The 24,156-nt window shown below is 47.1% G+C and overlaps 4 protein-coding genes across 12 annotated transcripts; 3 read left to right on the top strand and 1 right to left on the bottom strand.

Moving 5' to 3' along the window:
• Positions 1-373: 373 nt before the first annotated feature.
• LOC120445267 (striatin) lies at positions 374-8,163 on the top strand. 9 transcript variants are annotated; one of them, XM_039625615.2, is made up of 6 exons: positions 374-478; positions 1,710-2,285; positions 5,451-5,928; positions 6,011-6,205; positions 6,458-6,514; positions 6,762-8,163. In XM_039625615.2, the coding sequence occupies exons 2-6, from the start codon at positions 1,908-1,910 to the stop codon at positions 7,871-7,873; spliced, it is 2,220 nt and encodes a 739-aa protein (XP_039481549.1). In that variant the 5' UTR covers positions 374-478; positions 1,710-1,907; the 3' UTR covers positions 7,874-8,163. The 9 variants fall into 9 exon arrangements, with proteins under 9 accessions (XP_039481549.1, XP_039481503.1, XP_039481566.1 ...); XM_039625569.2 differs by having other exon boundaries at positions 5,987-6,205; XM_039625599.2 differs by lacking the exon at positions 374-478 and adding an exon at positions 524-673 and having other exon boundaries at positions 5,987-6,205.
• Positions 8,164-10,664: 2,501 nt separating this feature from the next.
• On the top strand, positions 10,665-11,554 carry LOC120458351 (WASH complex subunit 3). Its single transcript, XM_039645968.2, has 3 exons — positions 10,665-10,865; positions 10,922-11,376; positions 11,433-11,554. Exons 1-3 carry the CDS (start codon positions 10,821-10,823, stop codon positions 11,470-11,472), a joined length of 540 nt encoding a protein of 179 aa, XP_039501902.1. The 5' UTR covers positions 10,665-10,820; the 3' UTR covers positions 11,473-11,554.
• LOC120458352 (60S ribosomal protein L44) lies at positions 11,552-12,947 on the bottom strand. The gene is made up of 3 exons (XM_039645969.1): positions 12,793-12,947; positions 12,404-12,577; positions 11,552-11,795 (listed from the first exon to the last, which is right to left on the bottom strand). Exons 1-3 carry the CDS (start codon positions 12,793-12,795, stop codon positions 11,658-11,660), a joined length of 315 nt encoding a protein of 104 aa, XP_039501903.1. The 5' UTR covers positions 12,796-12,947; the 3' UTR covers positions 11,552-11,657.
• A 457-nt stretch (positions 12,948-13,404) lies between these two features.
• Positions 13,405-24,107, top strand: LOC120444068 (multiple epidermal growth factor-like domains protein 8). Its single transcript, XM_039623583.2, has 6 exons — positions 13,405-14,017; positions 14,276-14,692; positions 14,770-16,692; positions 16,795-19,188; positions 19,244-21,662; positions 21,721-24,107. The coding sequence occupies exons 1-6, from the start codon at positions 13,652-13,654 to the stop codon at positions 22,887-22,889; spliced, it is 8,688 nt and encodes a 2,895-aa protein (XP_039479517.1). The 5' UTR covers positions 13,405-13,651; the 3' UTR covers positions 22,890-24,107.
• The last annotated feature ends 49 nt before the right edge of the window (positions 24,108-24,156 follow it).

The raw sequence follows: 24,156 nt of genomic DNA, 5'->3' as shown, positions 1-24,156 counted from the left end.
GGATGTTGACTGATTATTCAGCCATTCCTGGAAAACTATTACTTCATTGGTTATTCGAATATGATTTCTAATGGTAGTTTTGAAACCTTTTAGTTGTTATTATGAGAGTGAAGCTAACAGGTTTTCCTTAAAGCAACACGCATAAACGGTTAAAAATAAATTTAATATATTTAATCTTCATCCAAAAGTTTTACTTTGAAAATGTGCCCAGCGTGCAGGAATATTTATTAAATACGTAAAATAATTAAAATAAACAAAATAAATAAAATATTTTAAAAAACGAATTTTTAAAATTAGTGGTATTAAATAGTATTTCTCGACACCGGAGTGGTATTAAATAGTATTTATTTTGGGCATGGTGGTATTTTCTATCGTTATCGGCGCGGTCACGCTGCTAAGAATTACATTACGCGTGAATACCAATGAAAATCAAGAGAAAAATTGCAAAACATAGCCAAGCGGTGCAATAAATCGCAAAGTAAGAAGCGCAAAATGCGCAAATGCCGTTTGCGCGGATAAAAGTGCAAAAACACCAAACGATAGATTAAACAAAGTGAAATTAACTCGGCTTTGGCATATGCGTACACCAGTGTGCCAGTGTGTGTGTGTTTTTCTTTGTATATAGACTCGCAGAGCAAGACGGCCATACACGGCGGCAGACGGGACGGTGCAGGTGCGCGAGTGCGAGCGAGAGAAAGGCTGTGCGGGCACTGCTACACTGTGTGTTATTTCAGAGTTCCAGGCCAAACATTCTGATGTGCGGCCGAATCAAATCGACTTTTTGTGTGCATCGCCCAGCGTTCGCCTTAATTAATTAGTGATTGCAAACGGGTGCAATTATGCACAAAATTACGGACTAATACCACTGCCCGCGTCTCGCTCTCTCCTTCTCCCTTCCAAATAGTCGTTTGCTCTTCGCACACAATACGGTGAACCCTGCGAAAGGTAGCAACAACGTTTCCTTGGAAAAAGCTGTAAATAGTAAACAAAATTGTCAAGTTAACGAGCCCAAGTTTTCAAAATAAGGTTCGAGTACGTTGGCAGCGGCTGCCCAGGCAGCAAAGAAAAACAAAGACGCAGTACAAGATTTAGCTGGACAGCAAGGAAGAGTTGAAAAGTTAAAGCACAAAAAAAACGAGAGAAACAAGAACCCCACCAAAATCCCCGCCGTGTGCTTGTGTGTGTGTGCCATTCAAATTTCCCTGCATTTGGGTGAGTGTGCGTGCGTGCGTGTGTGTGTGTCAGTTTAATTTTCCTACTATTATTCGCTTTTCCAAGGTGTGGATTTTAACCGAACCCCCGCTTAAATTGATAAAGGTTCAAACTCTTGCGTTACATCAGCTGTTTTACGGCTTTATGTGCTATAATTTACGCTTTTCCCGAAAGACGTTGGCAACACTAGAGCGTAAAAGAGAATAAAGAATCGCGAGTACCGTAAAGAGAAAGAGAGAGAGAGAGAGAGAGAGAGTGTGAGCGTGAGAGAGAGGGGGATGTGGGGGCGGTTCCGGTGCGAGAAAACGTAGTAGTAGTACATAAAGAGAGTGCGAGCGAGAGGGAGGCAGCGAGCGAGTATCCTGCGGCTGCTCCCCCTCCCCTCCGTTGCCTTTCCATTCGGAAAATTCAATGACCTCATTTGTTTCATGTGCGGAACTTTGCTCTTCTTTTCCAAACCCAAAAAAAAAAACACAAAATAAAACCCGAAACAACAGGATATATCGTTGGACCAGCGAGCAATCAAGTTCGAGAGAGCGACAAACAAAGGACCGTGCACTGGGCACCCGAAGGCAGACAGCTGGCAACGAATCAGGAGTGGATCAGGAGAGCAGGATCAGCGGGCACAGGATCAGGAGCAGGCAAAGAATAACACCCGGCACACCCAGCACAGCCACTGAGAGCGACGTGAACCAATGGGCACCAATTCGGGAGCCACCGCTGGCATTAACAACAAGCCGGTTGGCGGTGCAACAGGAGCCGGCGTCCTAGTTGGCGGCGGTGTGGGCGGTGCCAACTCCTCGATCGGCGGTGTCCTGTCCAACAGCTTGGGCGGTGGCGGCGGTCTGAGCATCAGCGGCCTCAACGCTGGTGGACAGAACGCCAATGTGGGCGGAATGGGCAACGTTGGCGGCGACGACGGCGGCAACGGCATGGTGGGCGGCGGTGTAAATAACCAGCAGGCCACCACGCCCCAGTACACAATACCGGGCATCTTGCACTTCATCCAGCACGAGTGGTCGCGCTTCGAGCTGGAGCGATCACAATGGGACGTGGACAGGGCCGAATTGCAGGTGAGTGATCAATTGATCTTTGGCTATATTGCTCATAACTGTTCTGTGGAATTCGATATATCTGTACGTTGGGAAATGTGAATCAGATATGAGCTTAAGATATTAGTTCCATCATCGATTTAGTTCTCTTCCTGCAATATTTTACAAACTTGTGTACTTATTTTCTAAAACGCATGAATCATTCACTATTGATTAATACTTATAAAAGTAATCGCTGGGACAGACTTGCGTGGTGCTTAGTTATAAAGAAACCAATGAAACTGCAAATTGTTTGTCCTAGAAAGGACCATTACTTACTAAGCCAGAACAAAGGCAATTTGGCAAGCACGTTATTTCGAGGCACACGGAGGGTGAAAAGGTCCTTGCTTATCGACAGCGGGAGCTCACTTTCCATTTCAATGATTTTCCTAGGCGCTAATGCATGAACATGCAAGGAAAAGCGGGCAGGAGGAGCGCCACCACATTGCCCCTGGCTGTCTGCATGCAAGCGAATCGAGTTGAGCAATTGCCGTCATCGAGTTTTTATGCTCTGTTTGTCGCAGACGGCAAAAGCCTGTAGTCAGTCCGTCCCCCCACAAAAGCGATAAAAGCGTAGCCGCTGGCAGGATAATTTGATCGTATTATCGCAGGATATTACTATACCTCCAACCTGCCCCACACCAGCAGCACCATAGCCATCGTCAATGTCAATGTCGTCCCACGCCCTATCGCTTTCACCTGCCAAGCGGCCAGATAACGAGGCGGTATCGATAACGAGGCACCGTCCGTTACGCTCCGAATGCAACGTGACATTCAAGTCTGTCTCCCCGCTTTGCATCTTGTGGAAAAGTGGCATGGCGAAAAACCAAAAAAAAAAAATACAAAACAAACAAAAAGCCAAGTTGACAACGCACATTTGTCGCCGCGATTTATGAACCTGTTCGCCTTGTTTGGCGTTTTGGCCAAAATGAATCTGGCGAATCGGGTGGGCAGCGGCAGCAGCAGAGGCGACGCCATCCGTGATTCCGAGATGGCTCTGTTTCAGCAGTCGTGGCATCGTTCCCTGCCCATCCCCGGCTGCCTGGATCTATTTATACCTTCCATGCACATGGCACATCGCCGCTTTGTGTGCCAGTGCCGACTGCTGCGAATGCAACGTCCTTGTCCCAACGAATCTGTTTCCCCGGTCTTCCCATGAATGCATCCACTTCCACTTCCTACTCGGTCGGCTTTTCCTGCTGTCGCGTTTGTCAGGCAATTAACTTGCACTGTGGTCGTAATCTCTTTTGTTGAGGAACATTTGTGGCTAGAGTTTATTATGTTTCTACGGTGCATTTTCATCTGATATGAGATACCATATTCCAAATGTTCATTCTTTCTAATAAGAAATTTAAAAAAATTAGTGAAAAATTCTTTAGAAATGATTACACCTGCTTTGAGAACACTGTAAGCCAGAATGACGCGACAACTGCTAATATATTTTCAATCATTTCGCCATTGCAAAAGTGTTTGTGTGCGACTGCATTTACAGATTAGAGAAGCCAACGTCGCTGGTTCTTGCCATATTAATAATTCTATTTATACGCCCTTGTGTACAATATGCTCACTTTCCGACCGCCTTATGCAATGGACAATTCCAAGAGGCGCCCCTCCCCCTTTGGTTAGCCAGCATTTTTCAGAAATGTTAAGCGAAATCTTCGTTCTTCACTCGGCCCATTAAGTTACAAATGCGCATTTGTCATGGCATTCGTAATTTCTAATTGCGAATACACGGCGGATAAAAACCAGTTGCATGTCGCGGAGCGATTTGTGTGAATTTCTTGCTTTTACACAGCTCCAAGGCGTTGGCGTGTGTGTTACCTGTTTTGGCCCTTTTGGCTCCAGCGGCCAGCCAATTCGTATATCCGGACTAGAAGCGCGCTGCTTTTAATTGGCCAGCTTAAGGAGCCAAATGAAATGCCATTGAGCGGTAATTTAAATGCACAACATGTTTCCATTAACAGCAGCAGCACAAAGAGTGTTTCTACCGCCCTTTGGTTACTATTAGCATGGGCGAATTGTTATTGTTGTTGGTTCTGGTTTTGGTTTTGGTTCTGCGCTCGCGTCATTCCACAGACATGCGTTCGCTCGCTACAGTCGCGGCCAAAGCTATAGGGCTCTCTATCTGTAAATGATAAATGCAGAAAAATATGGTTAATAGGATAATAGTGGTTCAAGAAGTTTGTACTTTTTCTATTTATGCAAAAATTACTCTGCAAATATCGCAAACTTCTGTTCATGAATTTATTCAAATGAATGGAAATCTGTTTCAATAGAATTGCACATAGAATCAATACCTGAATACACTGCTATTCGAATGACCAGAAACGTAGGAGCGTGGGTGCTGCCCACTTCCCCTCCATTGTTGGTTTTATGTTGTCTTGTTATTTTTTTGTTATTTTGCACGAGCGTCATAGTTTTAGTTCTGGCACAAAGTTAGCTAGTTAGAGTAGTGGAGTGAGAAATCAGCAAAAGCAAAAGCAAAAGTTTCGTTCCATTCCTTTAACAGCGCAGCGCATCTATGTCAGGTGCAGTGTTTGCCCCTCGGATGCGAGCACCTCCTCGTTGTTTTCCCTGCCCCCCAACCCCCCAAATGGTCGGGAAAATGCGCAGTCATAACTGCACGCTGTTGCTACGCTTGCTGAATGAACACGAAATGGGTGGAACGAAGGGGGCGGAGTGGAAAACGCTGGGTACATTGCAATTTTTACGCATTTCGATTAGTTGAACCGACGGTTGGCTTAGATACCATCACCTCCCCGCTGCCCGCTGCCCGCAGTTGCCCCTCCAGCAAATTGTGCCAGTTGCAGTGTTTCTTTTTGTATTACTATTAATTGAATTTAATTGTTTTTCGTTGGCCCGACGCAGCGGAGCGTCAATTATGCTCCGCAGCAAACAAACAAACGCAATTGGATTGCAACGGCAGGAAAAATGGGGACAAAGCCGCCGTATGGGAAAGCTATTGCCAGCAGTATTAATTAATTTTCTATAACTCATAGTTTATATATATGTTCACTTGGGTGCACTTTCTCTTTCGAAAATCAAAATGAATATCTATGAATGATCTTATGTCCCTGAAACAGATTCTATTATTAAGCATCTTAATAAATTTGAAATCTCTAATCGAATGGCATTCTATACATGCAGGCTCGCATCGCAATGCTGCTTGGAGAGCGCAAGTGCTTGGAAAGCCTCAAATCTGATCTGACGCGCCGCATCAAGATGCTGGAGTACGCCCTGCGCCAGGAGCGGGCGAAGTTCTATCGACTAAAGTACGGCACCGATCCGCCGCAGCTGAACGAGTTCAAGCCGTCGAATGAGGACCCCGGACTGGCCGGTGAGGTGGCCACCGATTCGGAGGTGCCCTACAGCAGTGTCTCCAACACCACGTGGCGGCAGGGACGTCAGATGCTACGACAGTATCTGGCCGAGATCGGCTACACAGACAACATCATCGATGTGCGCTCAAATCGGGTGCGTTCGATCCTTGGCCTGAACAACAATGCAGAGCACGACGGCAGCGGCGGAGGTCTGGGTGGCGGACTTGGTGGCGGCACCGGCGGCGAGAACCTTAGCCCAAACATCAATGGAAACGAGAGCAACAAGCGCGCATCGGAGACGGAAGGTAGGTGATTGTGTTACGACCCCCCTGTTGGGAGATTTGAATAATTTGCTCACATCAGGCCGTCATACTCCCGCTAAAAAAGTGCAACAATCGATCGATGAAATAATCGTGGACACCGAGGCAGCTGTGATGGCGAACTTTGAGTTCCTGGGCGCCACCGAGATGTCCGACGACGACGAGATATCCGACGACCTGGAGATGGTGGCCACCGACAATGACGACACGGACGTGAAGATGGCCAAGCGCGCCAAATCTGGCAAGGATATGCTTACCGAGGGTAAGTCCCGTTTCCGGATATTAGCCACTTTGCTAGCAGCCCTCTTCCCGCATGGGCCCGCCTCGAATTTACGCATTTTTGTTCGCCAAATCGTAGCAATAACGAAATTAATTCGGCTCAGATCCCCAGCTCCTTAAAAACTCCCACGTAGCAATGTAACCTAGTTTATGGTTGGCTTCTTGTCTTACGCTTTTTGTTTTTGTTTCTGCTTCTGTTTCTTTGGCAACTGTTCTACGTCTTCTACGTTCGTAGATCTTGAGGCCGATGTGGGAGAGCAGCTATTGAACGATATGAATCTCATGACTGAAGGTGCTTTTCAACTGATCTAACATGCTTTTGCCTATAACAAATATTTGAGCTACAAGGATGTGCACAGAAATTGATTATCACAAAGACACAGTTGGTTATATGTATGTTTGAATTCCTTAAAGAGAAATTTAACTTTCAAACACAACCAACAAAGTGTCCGTGCTTATCTAATCTGGCGATCCTTAAGTCTTTCGAACCTACCAAACGATATGATTCATACTTACTGTATTTCTTAATCTTCCCACAGAGGTGGACGGCTCGTTGGGACTGGGTGAGCTTGCCCAGCTGACGGTGAATAACGAATCTGATGGCGCCTACGATGCGAACTCCAAGGATGGAACTGGCGGCAGTGCCGGCGGTGCTGGTTACCGCAAAACCTGGAACGCCAAGTACACGCTTCGCTCGCACTTTGACGGCGTACGATCACTTATCTTTCATCCAGAGGAGCCGGTGCTGATCACCGCCTCCGAGGATCATACGCTTAAGCTGTGGAACCTACAAAAGACGGTGCAGGCCAAAAAGTCGGCCAGCTTGGACGTAGAGCCGCTGTACACGTTCAGGGCCCACACTGGTCCAGTTCTGTGCCTGGGCATGTCGTCCAGCGGTGAGACATGCTATTCTGGCGGCCTGGACGGCAACATTGAATGCTGGCAGTTGCCGTCACCGAACATCGATCCATACGATTGCTACGATCCGAACGTGCATTCCGGCACGCTCGAGGGGCATACGGATGCCGTATGGGGCCTTACCACCATGCAAAGCAACATTGTGTCCTGCTCAGCAGACGGAACGGTTAAGCTGTGGTCGCCCTACAACAAGGAACCGCTGCTGCGCACATACACAGCCTCCGAGGCAGAGGGTGCACCCTCCTCCGTTGACTTTGTTCGCAATGAGGTGGACCACATCGTGGTGGCCTACAATAGTGCTCACTGCATCGTGTATGATACGGAGACGGGCAAGCAGGTGGTGCGTCTGGAGGCGGCGCAGGAGATGTCTGGCAACACGGGGAAGTTCATCAACAAGGTGGTGTCACACCCAACGCTCCCGATTACGATAACCGCGCACGAGGATCGCCACATCCGCTTCTGGGACAACACATCCGGCACGCTAGTACACTCGATGGTGGCGCATTTAGAGCCGGTCACCTCGCTGGCCGTCGACGCACACGGTCTGTATTTGCTATCCGGCTCGCACGACTGCTCGATACGGCTGTGGAACCTGGACAATAAGACGTGCGTGCAGGAGATCACAGCGCATCGCAAGAAGTTTGACGAGAGCATATTCGATGTGGCCTTCCATGCCACAAAGCCGTACATTGCTAGTGCCGGGGCCGATGGCCTCGCCAAGGTGTTTGTCTAAGTAAGACCATCATCTCCCTGGCCTCGTCGGATCGAACGAATTCAGAATTCGGAATCCAGAGTGCATATTGCAGATGCAGAATCCACAGCCAGCAACTCACAGCTAAGCGATTGCGAGTTCGAGTTAAATAATTATACATACATTACAAATATACTATACATTTAAATCTAATTATACTTCAACCGAGAACAACAACCAATTATGCATACAATAATAAGAGAGGGAAAAAAAAAAAGCAAACACAAAACAAAACAAAACATAAACATACAAATAATTTCTAAAAGGTAAAACAAAAAAAGAAATAAATTCAAAATGAGAAACGGCATTTTCGAGCAGAGCAAACAGAGTCAAGTAACAGACGAGAGTCACGTAATCTAGGAACGTAATTCTAAAGCAATGCATAATACGGCAAATAACCACAAATAAGTGCAACACATGAACATAATGTATCTGTTCAAAATAACACCCCGTAGCAATGAAAAAGTTTGATCTTGCTGTGGATTCCACCAGTAGTTGGCGGGATCAACCCAAGATCGATCCTCTTTTCGGTTCTAGTTTTAAAAGCACTTGCACAGCGATTGTTCTATACCGAGTTTGCCTATAAATCAGTCCGATCTCCTGTACATTTTATATACATACACAAAAACACGGATATATATATATATATATTTACTTATTCTATGCCCATGGCAAATATGGAGAGTGGAGCGTCTGGCCGGACACCTTCATAGGCACTCTTGCTGTGCAAGTGCCAGGACACGTTTCCTCCGCTGCAGGCTGAAATTGTACGCACTGCGGGCGGGGGAAACTGTGTGTAAAACATTTACGTAACGATTAACGATGTAGACGATCAAATTCTGTAGACTAAGCAAGGCATATACATATAACCAAACCATATAACCCGACCCCATATTAGCGAAAGAGCGAGAAAAAATTGTAAATTAACATTAATTAGAGGACAGTCGAGGTGCGACTACGATGAAGGCGGGTTTATTTATGCAGGTAGCAAGTCGAAAACACACACACAAACACAAAACTGAATGTGGGACGAAAATTGAACAATTAGTACATGCAGAATATTGCTTCTATAATTTCAATTGTCATTACCAAGGGAGTACGCAATGCTTGATGAACCACGACCATGTGAGGATGAGATATAAATAATAATTGCAGGCAAGCTATAAACGTATGCTAAGCTATTTATTTAATTTATGCATAGTATTAACGAATGAAAGAAAGAAACAAACAAACAAAATGTTGGCGCCAATCGCTGATCCAATGGATTTCGTAGTTGAATATAATTAGATTCGCTTACCATGGATGCGTACTCGTAATTTTAATCAAGTGAATTACACGTTGATCGATCAGATTTAGATATGTGACTTGAACGTGAACGCCGAGCAACTCAATATTAGTTTTTAGTATTACCAATTATTATTATTATTACTATTACGTGAGCCTTTCACCGACACTCTCCACAAACCCTTACACCCAAAACTTGATATTCGAAACCGACGAATCAGAATCAAAAACGATTGCGATCTGTGTACACCAAGCAAATCCTCTATTATTTTAATTACGTATTTTAATTTACGCCTTAGTTGTTACAATCGAGAATCCGAATCACCGTTTGGATGCCTCGGTGATCCAAAAACGCTGATGAGCCGATGATAAATGGTAATAATAATAGATGTGGATGACCAGCGGACAACCACTCACAGTTATATAGCAGATTTATACATTTAAATATATACATAAATCTATTGATTTCTAATTTTAACTGTAAATTTTTAATTTTTTATTACCGTGTATTTTTATTTTAAATAAAGTTTTACAAAAAGAAGCCATGTGACTTGCGTCTGCCTTTTGATTTCTTCCCAGACTTTTTCAACAGTTCGAACAGCACCATTCTTCCGTGATGAGAACGTTGTAGACCAGCTGGTTCTCGTTTGCAACGGTGGCAAAAGTTAATAATATTCACTTGAAAATTACTAAACAAACACCAAAGACACCATAATAGATACTGTGGCATTTTCATTTTCGAACAGTTCTCGCTGCTGGCAGCATTTTGATTTCTTGAGTTTGCGAACTACACTGCGCACAACATGAAAGCATTTTCGTTTCAAAACCATTACAAATCCACTGCCGACAAACACAAGCTGCACGCATGCGTTTTGTTTCACAAAGAATCGGAGAACTCGGATCCGCAATGAAATTCCCAAAATAATATGCTAACAGAAAGTATTGTAATTCTCCTAACAAATAAAAAATATAAGGATCCGATTGGGCATTTCAACTAATACTTAAGCCGCAGAAAGCGAAGCCGAGGAGGGCACGATAAGCATTATTTAACAATTTAAGTAAAAAATAAAAGTTCATTGTAGATTTGAGCATATAGGAAAGGTCCCAGGTCCTAATGGAACACCCAGCACATAAGTTTATACATGAATATATATGAATATGAAAGTCAAAGGAAATGCATATTAACTGAACGATACTTTTATAATAAATTGATGGAGAAGTACATAATACTCGGAGAAATACCATTCACACATTTCATGTTAAGATACAATAAAGTGAATAAATAAAATATTAAAACAAAATGGTGCATTTGTTTCTAAACTAGAAAGCCATCTATTCGCAAAGATTTAGAAATCTAAGAGTGATGGTATAATTAGTTTTATTATTTTTGTGTTGCCATTAGATAAACACTAGTCGTATTGTAAAATTACATTTTCTAACATTTATGCATGCATTCATTAAAATTTTTGGAAGAAACTTAAGTACTATTTAATTTTCAAATTGGGCGCCTAAAATACCGTGTTAAGTTTGGTACAAAAATACCGAAGTTTTAGAGCAGTTTGACGTTTAGCGCACGATATGACGAGCAGCCTGGCAACCCAGGAAAGTTCTAAAAAACAAGTCGGCTGGTAAAAACAATAAAATAATGGATGCAACTGCTGCAATAACCGGCGATGTGGACAAGACCCAGGTATGGGAATTGAATCCGAAGGTGAATTGCATATCTCCACCAATTTGTTTCGCCAGATACCGCCGCTAAACCAAAAACGCATCCTGGCCTTCGTCAACCACTTCCTCGTCAGCACCTGCACCTTTCTCAATGAATTCGCCCTGGGCTGCGAGACGAAGTTCGTCGAGATGGAGAGGCAGCTGCAGAAGACGGAGGCCGCCCTCGTCATCCTGGAGGCCAAGCTGGCCTCCATACCCACCGAGCACCATGTAGCGGAAGACCCGCCCGCAGCGCCAGCGGTATCAATTCAGCCCAACGAAGAAGCATCCATGCTGGACACGACGGAACCGCCGCCCACGGAAAGTCCAGGTCCGGTGGAGCCAGTGGAGGAATGTCCGCCTGAACCGGTCGGTGTGCGCGCTTGCGAAGATCTTCGGTACAGGAAGTTCTTCAAAATGGTGCAAGTGGGAGTGCCCGCACCGGCGGTCAAGCAGAAAATGCAATCCGAAGGCCTGGAGCCACGAATTTTGGAGTAAGTTCAGTGCAGAGACTCTTCAAACTCGAAGCTCATCACGTTTTCCATTTCAGCACACCCGATCTGATCCTGGCAGATGGCCAACGGGAGTGAGCTGCTTGGACGCAGACCGTGCCCAATCTTGTGATATAGCACATGTTGCTACACTTCTCAATTAAACATTTTTTAAAGCTTACGTCTACAAGTTTATTTTGTTTTATTTGCCGCCGTGCAGCGGCGCGAAAACAACATAAAACCACTTCGTTAGCGATAAAAGGATTACGGTTTGAAGAAGGAGCCTAGAACTGGATCATCTGTCCCTTGCGCTTCTTGTCACCGCCCAGCTCGAAGTGCTTGCAACGCTTCAGGGGAGTCTGCTTGCGGTATTTGCACTCGGTGCACTCCATACGCAGCACAATCTTCTTGGTGGTCTTAGCCTAAAATGGAATAAGAGCTTCGGTTAGCAAGCGGAACAGTATGGATCATGGATTTATTTTAGATTGTCTGAAGTTGCCGGTGTGGCATTGTGGACGTGAATGCCACACAACGCTGCCTTCGCGGCCGCACCAAGTGCAACAAACAGTTTTGATCTGGCGCAGTTTTTTTCCCACCAAAAAGCATAATGCTCAAAGAGCGCAGCGATTCAGTTCTACGAAGCGCTATTATTCATGGGATTCCAGCTGCTTGCCGCCCAGTTGGTGGGGTCAAGCGATCCCGGTACCATTAGACGGATCCAGAGCATCGGTTAGCAAGCATGGTTTTAGATTTGTTTTGGGTTGTCTGAAGTTGCCGGTGTGGCGTTGTGGACGTGAATGCCACACAACGCTGCCTTCTCGGCCGCACCAGGTACAACAAACAGTTTTGATCTGGCACAGTTTTTTTCCCACCAAAAAGCATAATGCTCAACGAGCGCAGCGATTCAGTTCTACGAAGCGCCATTCAAGGGATTTCAGCTGCTTGCCGCCAAGATGGTCGGGTCTCTGGAGCTCCGTCAATATGGCGGCAAGCGATCCCGGTACCATTGGACGGACGGGAAGCTACGTACCTTCTTCCTGAAGATGGGCTTGGTCTGACCTCCGAAACCCTGCTGCTTCCTGTCGTAACGACGCCTGCCCTGAGCTCCCTTGCGCTCCTTGGACTTCTTGTACTGCGTCACCTTGTGCAGCTTGTGGACCTTGCACTTCTTGCAGAAGGTGCGGCGTTGTTTCGGTACGTTCACCTGCGGGCGGCAAACATAGAAATCATATTAGTACAAATTCCTTGGGCAGCCATAACGATTTCTTTAAGCCGAACAGCAACGCACTTGGAGGCCGTCGCGTTACGCGATACACCGCTCGTTGGGTCAGTCATTTCGGTATTCCCGCTTTTGCAGCGGGTTCACTTAATTTCGGACATAGCAAATGTGGATGTTCGACGATTTCGGGAAACGCTTACCATCTTGATTTCGTGAAGGCGAAAAAAGAAGGAAATCACATAGCGATGGCAGCGTGCTGCCAAGCCATGCACTATCGATAAGTTATCGTTTCTTTGTTGTGACTAGATTATAATATTCGATATGCAATCGATGTTTGGAGTGTTCTCAAGCACCGTATAAACTGTTTTCTACTTCAGAGTGTTAAATCAGTTATTTTTACATTTGTTCTGTGTATGTATCCATTAAAACATTGTACAAAACGAATATTATAATTATCATTAGCTAGATTAGTTAACGCCTTATTGCCCGCGCTTCCAATATGTTTGTCTGTTTTATAAATCATTAATGTCATAGAACCCCGAGATCCTAATTGCTATCCACATTAATTTTTTCTATTAAACGGAAACTAATTTGTATTTGTACGATCTGCCGAAAACACGCTAATAAAATTACAGAGAAATAAATATTTTACATATATTAATTGAACATTTCAACGGTCACTTGATTCTGAGCGCTGCCAGATCAGATTTAATTTTTAAAAATACCAAAAAGTGAAAGTGGCATTGCCATCGCACACAAAACATATGTTTTGTTTTGCTCGCAACTTGCAGCGATAGGCAGCGACAAACAACGTTCGATATCGAAGACCGATAGGGCCCGATACAAGAAATCGAAATATTTTCAACAATTTTCTTGCGAAAATAATTGGAAATATAGCGAATATTCAGCAGACAAAACCAGATGCGCTGGTGGCCCGGGCCCAGCGGCAAGTCGGGAGCAATGGCAGGTGCCAGCGGGCGCTGGCTGGAGCAAATGTAAACGGCCAAAACGGCAACCAGTGAGATAGCCAAAAATTAGCATAAAAAGTGAGCGATTAAAATGCAGAAAATGTACGCGTTGCTGGCAACCTTGACATTCTGGACGCTGGTGCTGCAAACAGAGCAAGCCCACCCGTCCCCATCGCCGTCGGCGCCGTGCGATCGCAGCCGGAAGGTGTTCACGGAGCCCTACGGCGAAATCTCCGATGGACCCTCCGGCTTCAACTACACGCAGGACTCGCACTGCGAGTGGCTGATCAAGGCGCGCAACGATAGCCAGTACATCACGCTGACCTTCCACAGCATGGGCACCGAGTGCTCCTACGACTACATCTACGTCTACGATGGCGACTCCTTCAACTCAACGCTCCTGGGCAGCTTCAGTGGACGCACCCAGCCCCAGCGACTGGTGGCCCGCAGCGGGAGTGTGAGTACTTTTCTGCCTTATTCCATGGATCGGTGCACCATTATTCAGTGGGATAGAGAATCTTGCATGACCTTCAATGGGACAAGCTCCAAAGTAATCTGTTGAATGTGATCTACCTTGCGCATTAGGGTCAAGCTTACATCAGATAACCTTGTTCCTCTAAAAATATATTAATAATTTGGTAGCAGTCACAATGGGACACTGTGCACCACTCTTAAAGTCTGTACCACCTTTTCAAAGCTTATCTTCTTCATGCAGATGCTCATCCTGATGTACAGCGACACGAATTACGTGCTGGATGGCTTTCGCGCCTCCTACTACATATCAAACTGTCTAAACAACTGCCATAATCATGGTAAGTGCGTGGGCCATCAGTGCGTTTGTCACGGCGAATGGGTGGGCCCCGACTGCGAGGATGAGGCCTGTCCCCAGCGATGTGGGGAGAGCCAGGGACGGGGTCGTTGCCAGAAAAGCATCTGCCATTGCTCGCGCGGCTTCAGCGGACGTCTCTGCGATCTGAGTGATCATCCAGCGGGCAGCAGCTGGCGTTGGCTGGCCACCGACGCCGAAGGTATGACGGCCCGTGCCGCCCACAGCGCTGTCTACATGGAGGACGAGGATGCTCTTTACGTCTTCGGCGGATACGATCTGAATAACGTGATAAGCACGCTTCAGGTAAGTCTTATACACCATTCTATTGTGTTTACTTTCACGATACAACAGAAAAACTAATTTTGTTGGTCTTCTTTCAGATTTATCGCTTCAGCACCAGCCAGTGGGAGGATGAATGGGGAATCGCGCTTCAGAGTCGCCGTCACTTCTACCATCCTCAAAAAATCGACCATACTTTGCTTAAGGCCGTTCTCCAGCACAAAAACGAAGACGAGGCCAAGCTGTGGGGTCTTAACAGCGACGTGAGCTTCTTCCGAAATATTCTGTACACCTTGGCGGAATCCAATCTGCACCAGCGCCGCACGCGCTCCTCCCTGCCTCTTACCATTGTGAATGCGAATTCGACGGATGAAGAGTTGAACGAGTATCTGGAGGATATATTGGAGGAGGTTACGGATCACAAACCGCACGGACGATATGGCCATGCAGCGGATCGTGTGCCCGGCGGCTTCGTTATCTATGGCGGGAAGCACGCTAATGGGAGTTTCTACAGTGATCTCTGGCAGTACAATAACACGGAAAGTGGTGGCAAATGGAAGCAAATGGCCATCAGGTCGGCAGTGAAGCCGCCTGCTTTGGCCAGGCATACGCTTAACACCGCTGGATCGTATCTGTACATTTTCGGTGGCAGTCTGGAGACTGGTGAGTTCTCATCCAGCGTATATCGTATCCCCCTTCCCCTCTCCGAGGACTCGCAATGGGAGCTGGTGCAACCGAGAGGCGGCAAGACCTTGGACGTTCGTCTGGCAGCGCATTCGACGGTCTATTACAAAGCCACCAATTCGTTGATTGTGTTTGGTGGAATCATGACGAGCTTGGCCCGCTTTTCAAAGCTTTCGGATCGCATTTACGCTTTTCAACTGGATCAAATGCACTGGACGGAGATTTTATATCCCCGAACGGCGCTAAGGGACACCAATATACCCAGGGAACGAGCATTCCACACGGCCACCATTTCGGGCAACTACATGGTTGTCTTCGGAGGCTATACGCATCGTCACAACAAAGATGAGATTTGCTACGACAACCAAATGTACTGGTACCATCTTAGTTGTCACATTTGGATTAATCAAGTGGTTTCCGCCGAGGATAGTCTGTATCCCAAACCGCAGGGTGTATTTGCACATGCGGCGTCTCTGCGCCGAAATCACACGCTCCTGATTGTAGGCGGTTACCATGGAAACGTGAATGCGGACCTCTTTGCCTACGAACTGCCCCAGGTGCTGAGGGTGGAGAATACCCTCTACAATCCCGAGATCTCCTGCAGATTGCATTCCTCGCACACCGCCTGCCTTTCCAATCCGGAATGTGGTTGGTGCTCGGCAGATAGCAGCTGCTACGGTCGCACCATCGGCGCCAATTGCACAACTAATCTTCAAACCACCAGATGCCCTGGGATATGCCCCTCACTCGGCGATTGTCACTCATGTTTAGTTCATGGCTCGCAATGGGGAAAGTCGTCCGGAAATAAAGTGGCATTTTCGGTGGCCAGTAAACTGGGATTAAACGAGTGCACATGGTGTGTACAGAATGCCAAATGCCATCATCGCGATGACAACTACGGAATATGTGGAGATAGTTCAGGTTGGTGGGGCGATAAAGGCACAGAGATACGGCGACCTTCGTTATGCACCAGTACCGATAGACGCCCGGGACTTACATACATCAAGTACCACTTCCCGATCAACTACACCATGCCGGATTACGTGGGTATTGTGAATGCTACTATGGTGGATTTTGCCTCACCGCCGTTTACCACATATTTTGAGCACAAGCTGGAGGGAGAAATGTTGGCCCGCTTGGTGGGATTCGTGCGTCCGCAACATCAGTGGAACAACTCAGCCATCCAGGTGTGCACCAGCTACTCCTCGGCTGTGTTGCGCGCTGGCCTGGGCCTCTACCTCGATGAGCTCGTCAACGTCACTACGCAAAGCTCCAACCAGAGCTACTGCAGCAATGTCCAGCTGCCCACCACGGAGCAGCCTTTCACTATTGATTTCCAGGTGAGCTCTTTTAAGAATCTCTACTTCTTATTCTTATTTAAAAATCTATTACCTTTAGTACTATTCTATGACAATATTAATTATTAAACAAATTTTCTTCAGGCTCGACGAAGGATTGGAGGAAACGGTATTTACAACGCCTACCAAAAGACCAAGATGGAACTGCAGCACCTGCACAACGGTCAGCTAAACGCCTTCACATTCGAGTATTTGGAACCGTACTACTCTGGCAAATGTACCCAGTACTCCAATTGTCTGCACTGCCTCACCGACGCCTCCTGCGCTTGGTGTCCTCTCACCAATATCTGTCACCTGCGATCCGTAAACGAGACGGAAGTGTGCAAGATGGAGACTCCGGACAACTTTCACTGGTCCTACCTGATCAGCCAGCCCAGTCAATGTTCGAACTGCACGAATTACGTTAGCTGCGAGGCCTGCGCCCAAAGTGGAGAGTGCGAGTGGTGGACCGAGGACGCCCGTTGCGGCAGGATCGGCAAAACCAATAGCAGTGTGCGGGCGGTGGAGCAGTGTCCAAGATCCTGCAGAGAACGGCATGGCTGTCAGGAATGCCTTGGCGAGCGTGGACGATGCGTTTGGTGTGAGGCCAGCGCCCAGTGCTTCAGCTTTTCCGTATACACAAGCGAGTATCAGTTTGGAATGTGCCGAGAATGGGTGGACCAGGTAGTCAGTCGTCAGCCGCAAGATACTTCCGATCAGAAGCCGCAGCAGTCGCCGCATTTTCTTCAGCAGCAGTGCAAATCCTGCGAACAGCATCGAAATTGTTCATCCTGTCTGCGAACTCTGAGCTGTGGCTGGTGCTTCGATCGCGACAATCCCATCGAGGGCATCTGCATGCAGGGTGACTTCAGCTACAGTGCAGGAAATTGTTCACTGGCTTTAAATAGCTCATCCCATCACGATGCGGAGTGGGCGTACGCCCAGTGTCCAGATGTCGACGAGTGTGGCCTGGGTCTGCACGATTGCCACAAGGAGGCGAAGTGTACCAATACCCAGGGCAGCTACAATTGCCATTGCCGCAGAGGTTACATTGGTGACGGCAAGTTCAGTTGTGTCCGGACCTGTTATGAGTTGTGCCAAAACGGAAATTGCTCAGGACCACCGGATTACACCTGTCGCTGCGCTTTGGGTTGGACCGGAGCCGATTGCGGACTAAGTTGTGGCTGCAATAATCACTCGACTTGCCATGAGCGATTGGGGAAATGTGATCTGTGTCAGGATTGGTCGGAAGGTGAAAAGTGCGAGCGATGTCGACAGGGGAGCTACGGAAACGCAACCGCTCCACACGGATGCCTGCCCTGCGAGTGCAACGGCCACGGCAACCAAGAACTGGGCATCTGTAATGTCAGCAACGGTGAGTGCTACTGCAAGGACAATACCCAGGGACTCAATTGTGAATTGTGTGCTCCCGGCTATTACGGAGATCCTCGAGGCGGCGGTAAATGCTACTACCAATGTGAATCTCGCGGCATACTAACTAATATTGGCAAGAGTGCCATCGGCTCGTATCAATCTTATCGGTCACCGTGGGGCGCCAGCCTGGAGGTGAAAGAGTGCCTGTGGATATTACAACCGAAGACACTGCAGGCGGAGAAATCGCTACTTCAGCTGGAGTTTCAGTGGCAGAGTCTTGCCATGGATTGTGATGAGAATGCTGTCTACATATATGACAGTCTGCCAGATCTGACCGGTGCCACTCAGCAGAACCAACTGCTGGCCGTCGTTTGTGCTCCCTACAGCTCGGCAAGGATTATCGAGGCTCGTTCCAGTCACGTCACGGTCCACTATAAACAGGGCAGCGAAAGACGACACTTTGGCTTTAATGCATTGTACTCCGTTATGAATTGCGTGGCCGGAAGTTGCATCCCGCCGCACATCTGCGATTCGCAACAACGTTGTGTGTGTCCTTCCGGATATGTGGGCGCCAGCTGTGAGATTGAGATTTGCCCAAGCAACTGCAATGCCAAGAGGATGCAGGGATTCTGCGACACAGAGTATGGCAGGTGCATCTGCAGTAATGCCAATTATGCAGGTGCTGATTGTGGTACCTTAGTGCAGCGGAACCACCTGGTAATGACGGAGCTGTTCAATACACAGCTGCTAAGCGAAAGTCTGGAGCACCTTAGGAAGACCATTCCGCGATTTGGGCACTCAGTGAATGCGGATCGTAGGGGGTCCCTTTGGATGTTCGGTGGGTATTCACCCAACCATGGACCTCTCAATGATTTCCGACAATTCGACACAAAGAATAGCACGTGGCTGCAGGTCACAGTGGAATCGTCCACTCCAGAGGATCGAATGCCCCTCGGACGGTATTTCCACGCTTCCGAAATCTACGTTAAAAAACAGATTATCTACATTTACGGAGGAATCGGTGCGAACTCGCAGCTTCTGAATGATTTTTGGATGTTCTCGATTCAAAACCAACGGTGGAGTCAGATTAAGGTGGAAGTAGAAGCAAGTGAAGCGGACTACCAGGTGAGTTGTTTTTGTCAAAAGGTAAAGATTGTTGACTAATGGTAATTCTATGCAGGTCGATGTTCCGCCGCCTTTAGCCGGTCATACGCTTACACATCTGCGCTATCAAGAGCACGAGTCTTTGATTCTTCTGGGCGGATTGTCCCTAAACAAATCCCGACCACTCGAGCTGTGGGAGTTTAACCTGGACACTGGACGTTGGCAACAGCTCGCGGCTGTGGGTGCTAGAATGCCCGTTCTTTATGGCCACACTTCTGTATACCACCCGGAGACGAACAGTGTTTACTTGTTCGGAGGATATTCCACAGAGCCACAGAGCAATCTATACGCGTTAGACTTGCAAAAGCTAAGCTGGACGGAGCTCCCTAGTTTTAGGGAACTGAATTCACCTGCGTCGCTGTTGCCAAGAGCCCGCTATTTCCACTCGGCCGTTACCACCGAACACTACATGATACTTTACGGTGGACGGACGCTGCCTTTTAATGGAACAGATGTTCTAATTGCCTATGTTTACGCCTGTAATCAGTGGGTGCGGCTGACAGAGGATGTGGAGCTTATAGGTCGTGTGCCTGCCTCGAGTTATGCAGAGGACATGGCAATTGAACCGGATACGGGTGCGATTTATGTCATCGGTGGATGGGATGGCAGCTCCACGCACAGTCACGTCACAAAGATAACTTTGCCCGATGATATTTGCCAGCTCTGGAGTAATGGGAAGTACCAATGCCGGCACTACATGGGCTGCAGCTACTGTACAATTCAGAACACATATAGCTACAGTAGCCACTGCTTTAGTCATGGACGAACTCCGTGTGCCAGTCAAAATGGCACTCTGCTGGTCAACAATGGAGCTGCATGCGATGATGACTGGATGGCGAGCAGGAACTGCTCGAGCTTTGCAACTTGCGGAGCCTGTCTGGCGGCCTGGCCAACCCATCACGAGGTGGCTCCTGTATGCCACTGGTGTGACGACTGTGGCATTCGCGGCAGATGCGTTCCGGCAGGAGTCGATTGCGGAAGGAGGAGTGCCTGGTGCAACAAGGAACTGAGCGTGGGAGTTTTGGGTCTGTGTCCCCTGCCACAATGTTACCAATTGAGCTGTGAGAGCTGTATGCTGCAGCCGCAATGCAACTGGGCCAGGAATGAGCTGGGCACCGTTGAGTGCATAGCCAAGGAATTGGTAGAAAAGAATCAATACAGAGTGGTCGAAAGTTGCCCCCCGCCATGCCACACCTACGAGAACTGCAGCTTGTGTTTGAGTCAAACGACAACTGAAGATCACCAGGACTGCAAATGGTCCACTATGCTGAACTTGTGCTTGACGCCCAGCTCCCAGCCACTAATGTGCGCTGGTGGCGTGTGTGGATTGGTATTGGAATCTAGCGAGCTGAAACGCTGTCCGGAACCATGTCATGTGTACACACAGTGCTCCAGCTGTCTGGAGCACGCCCATTGTGGTTGGTGCGCCCGCGAGGGATTTAATGGCGATGGCATTTGCACGGAGGGAGCATTGGAACACAAGCAGGAGCATCCATCAGGATCCACCTGCGATCTTATATACGCCAGCTGGCGAAATGATTCACAACTAACCCATGCTGATGTGGTGTCCTGGCACTATGTACAGTGTCCGGCGGAGAATGAGTGCATCAATGGCCATCACAACTGTGACACTGTTTCGGAACAGTGCATCGACCTGGACACAGCAGTGGGATACAAGTGCGTCTGTGCCAAGGGATATCGCGAAGAGCAGGGCGCCTGCTTGCCGGTGTGCAGCCAAGGGTGTGTCCGTGGAAACTGCGTGAGTCCGGATCAATGCCAGTGCGACTTTGGCTACGTGGGCGCCAATTGTAGCATCCAGTGCTTGTGCAATGGTCATTCCAACTGCGAGTCCAGTAGTCGGCTGGATATTTGCCTAAAGTGCCACAACAACACGATGGGCGAGCAGTGCGAGAAGTGTCAGCCGCTTTTTGTGGGCAATCCCCGCGAAGGTCATGCCTGCCAGCCGTGCTTGGATTATTGCCACGGCCATAGTGATGTGTGTGTTGCCTACGATGCGGATCCGGCCGTTTTCAATATGACCCGCTCTGATCTGGAAAGGATATTGCAGGAAGGTCCCGCCTACAATGCCACCTGCTTGAGATGCGGCAATCACACCGCTGGCGATCGCTGCGATAGCTGTTTAACTGGTTACTTCCGTGGCAGTGAGGATCTGCACAAGGAGTGCCGGCCCTGCCAGTGCCATGGACATGGAAACATTTGCGATCCCGTCACCGGAGAGAAGTGCAACTGTGCCAACAACACGGAAAGCGATGCTACCTGCACTGCGGGTGGGGGCAAGAACTCGGCGCAGCTCTGCTGGATGGTGCAGTGCTCCAAGTGTCGAGATTCCTATGCTGGCAACCCCACCGACGGCCATCAGTGCTACAAGCAAATTACTGTTGAGTCGCGAATGTGCTTCGACGCCAAGCCAATTGGTAAGTGCCACGTTGTGTTTTGTGTTTTATATATAATTTTCTATATATTTTGCCACAGAGGAATGCAAATCGAAACCAGCTGCCCTGAAGCCCGGCCAAACGGTGTTCTTCGTGATCCAGCCGCGTTTTATGAACGTGGATATACGCATTATTATCGATGTGACGCAAGGCGAGTTGGATGTGTTTATGTCACCACAGGACGACTCATTTATAGTTGAGACGAATGAGACTACCGGCTACCACGAGATATTCCTTGACAACCGATACAACTGGGGGCCGAAGATAAAACGGGAGCATCCACTAAATGTTGCTTTGCCGCGGCACGATAATGTCACCATACAGAAATTGTTTTCACCCGAGCGTCGCATTGGTGGCGGGGGCCTAGGAGGAGGTGGAGGAGAGAGAATCGGAGCCAATACTTATTACGTGCCCCAGTTGCAGGACTGCAAGAGCCATGGCGGTCACAACTTTATTGTGAAGGATCAGCACGCCAAGGATTTGAGCACACATGTAACGCTCAATCATTGCAACACATTGTTGCGCCTCTTTGGGCTAAAGAATCGTTTGGTGCTGACGCTGCCCCAGCACGCCCACAATCTTAGTGCCACACGCTTTTTTATTGCTCTACGTGCGAGTTCAGGACCCGAACCCAGTTACGGCTCCGTCGTATTCCGCCAGGACCAGCTGCACATTGACCTGTTTGTGTTCTTCTCAGTGTTCTTCTCCTGCTTTTTCCTCTTCCTCGCCGTCTGCGTGATTGTGTGGAAGGTGAAGCAGGCAGCGGATCTGAGACGAGCTAGAAGACAGCATGTGGTCGAGATGTTGCACCTGGCCAAGCGTCCATTCGCCCAGATCTTCCTGGCCTCAAGCGGCCTGGATATGGACAGTCCGCAGCCGACCTCCTCCTCCTCCTCGGCCCGTGTCATGCGACAGCGCGCCCGCCAGGCGCTTCTTCTCCAGGAGCAATCTGCAGGTGACTCGCAACCGGTAATGCATCACTCCACACGCCGCCAAAGCTCGCGCATCATGATGGTAGCCATAGAGCCGACATTTGACAATTTGGCGGCTGTGGGAACGGTGTTTATTAGCTTGCCAGGTCGCTCGCGAGCTCCATTGAGTATTGCCCTGGGTTCCACTCTCATTTCCTATTCGCGGCAATATCCCCTAAATACACGACACTTCATGCGCGCCCAAAGGGGTCAGAATGTGGCGAATCACCCGGCCTAAAACTAGAATCTCTATCAGCACGAACAAAGTAATGGTTAGTCAATGTCTAAAAGCCGAACCGAGTTGAATATCTATGCAAGATCGTATTGGAGAAGTGCATAAAGACATACGTTTAGATATCGGTGTATATGAATAGTGTAGGTAATTTTTGTACATAACGTTTAGATAACGCAAATAATTAATACTATGTGTACATAATATGCAACAAAAGTAGCTTGTGCACGCACAAATCGTCTATATAATGTTTATACTTATCAAGAAGATTAACATACAGGAAATGGATAAAATATTAGACTATAAGCATAATATAATGGAATTGGGTCTCGAATCTGCAACAGAATACAGCAATGCATTCACGTAGTTTAAACACAGAACAAATTTTCGGACTGATTTATATGAATTTTCATTTGGCTAAATGTAAACTAAAAGATAATTTAATATGATTGCAATCATAACCAGCAGAGAAATAATAACCTAGTGAAATGTGAAAAAACAGCTGAATGAATTTGATACAGTTATGTACTTATAGGAATGTCAATTTTTTCGCGCAACCGAATGTCGTACAAGAACATTTAGAAGCCATATGAATGAAGAACAAAGAAATCAAGATATACGTATTATTATAGTATACTGAAAGTGTCATAGCAATTAGACGTTGGTTATTCCGAACATAAGTGGATGTATGTCGCTCAAATAGGTTTCTTTTTAGATATGTACGATATAATTTGTATCTTGGCATAGTTAGTATATATTTGTATTGTATAAAGTATTATGATATTCCTTCCCAGTTGTGGTGGTTAGCATTTGCTCAATTAGTTCTTTAGCTCTCTACTGCGCACTCTTACGCACCGGTGTACCTACTATTTTAAGAACAAGAAACTATTTTTATGATCAATCCAGTTTTTTACACACTTGTTATGTTTACACAAAAGTTCACTGACACAAATATGGCTGGCTAAATTGGGATAACTTCCAATTTTGAAATATTTCGAATATTTCCTAGCTGCACATCACAAACGAACAAAATCCTACAGAATCTTTCCTAATCTCTGTAACCAAATGGTTGTAAGAAATTCTCACTATATCGATTTAGTTTAGAATTTCCTCCCTACAATGTGGTACTATTTTTGTATATTTGAGTTTACGAAATTAGAACAAATTTTTAGAACTGATGTATATTAGAAATTAATCAATTCGTCCCGTTTTGCAATATATTTATACCCTATTTTATTATTTGTATTTGTTTTTTTGCAATAAAGAAGATATG

Source organism: Drosophila santomea, chromosome 2L, assembly GCF_016746245.2.
Source record: "Drosophila santomea strain STO CAGO 1482 chromosome 2L, Prin_Dsan_1.1, whole genome shotgun sequence".
Classification (NCBI taxonomy): Eukaryota; Metazoa; Arthropoda; class Insecta; order Diptera; family Drosophilidae; genus Drosophila; species Drosophila santomea.
The sequence above is the reverse complement of the archived record's forward strand: the minus strand, read 5'-3'. Positions and strand labels throughout refer to the sequence as shown.

What these genes read in the sequence shown, in the direction of transcription:
- LOC120444068 (XM_039623583.2), top strand. Translation starts at nt 13,652, where the DNA reads ATGCAGAAAATGTACGCGTTGCTGGCAACCTTGACATTCTGGACGCTG. An exon ending in CAAGTGAAGCGGACTACCAG is followed by an intron (nt 19,189 to 19,243) that starts GTGAGTTGTTTT and finishes AATTCTATGCAG; the next exon opens with GTCGATGTTCCGCCGCCTTT. An exon ending in CTTCGACGCCAAGCCAATTG is followed by an intron (nt 21,663 to 21,720) that starts GTAAGTGCCACG and finishes ATTTTGCCACAG; the next exon opens with AGGAATGCAAATCGAAACCA.
- LOC120458351 (XM_039645968.2), top strand. Translation starts at nt 10,821, where the DNA reads ATGGATGCAACTGCTGCAATAACCGGCGATGTGGACAAGACCCAG. An exon ending in GCGATGTGGACAAGACCCAG is followed by an intron (nt 10,866 to 10,921) that starts GTATGGGAATTG and finishes TTGTTTCGCCAG; the next exon opens with ATACCGCCGCTAAACCAAAA. An exon ending in CTGGAGCCACGAATTTTGGA is followed by an intron (nt 11,377 to 11,432) that starts GTAAGTTCAGTG and finishes TTTCCATTTCAG; the next exon opens with CACACCCGATCTGATCCTGG.
- LOC120445267 (XM_039625569.2), top strand. Translation starts at nt 1,908, where the DNA reads ATGGGCACCAATTCGGGAGCCACCGCTGGCATTAACAACAAGCCGGTT. An exon ending in TGGACAGGGCCGAATTGCAG is followed by an intron (nt 2,286 to 5,450) that starts GTGAGTGATCAA and finishes CTATACATGCAG; the next exon opens with GCTCGCATCGCAATGCTGCT. An exon ending in CAAGGATATGCTTACCGAGG is followed by an intron (nt 6,206 to 6,457) that starts GTAAGTCCCGTT and finishes CTACGTTCGTAG; the next exon opens with ATCTTGAGGCCGATGTGGGA.
- LOC120458352 (XM_039645969.1), bottom strand. An exon ending in AGCCCATCTTCAGGAAGAAG is followed by an intron (nt 11,796 to 12,403) that starts GTACGTAGCTTC and finishes ATTCCATTTTAG; the next exon opens with GCTAAGACCACCAAGAAGAT.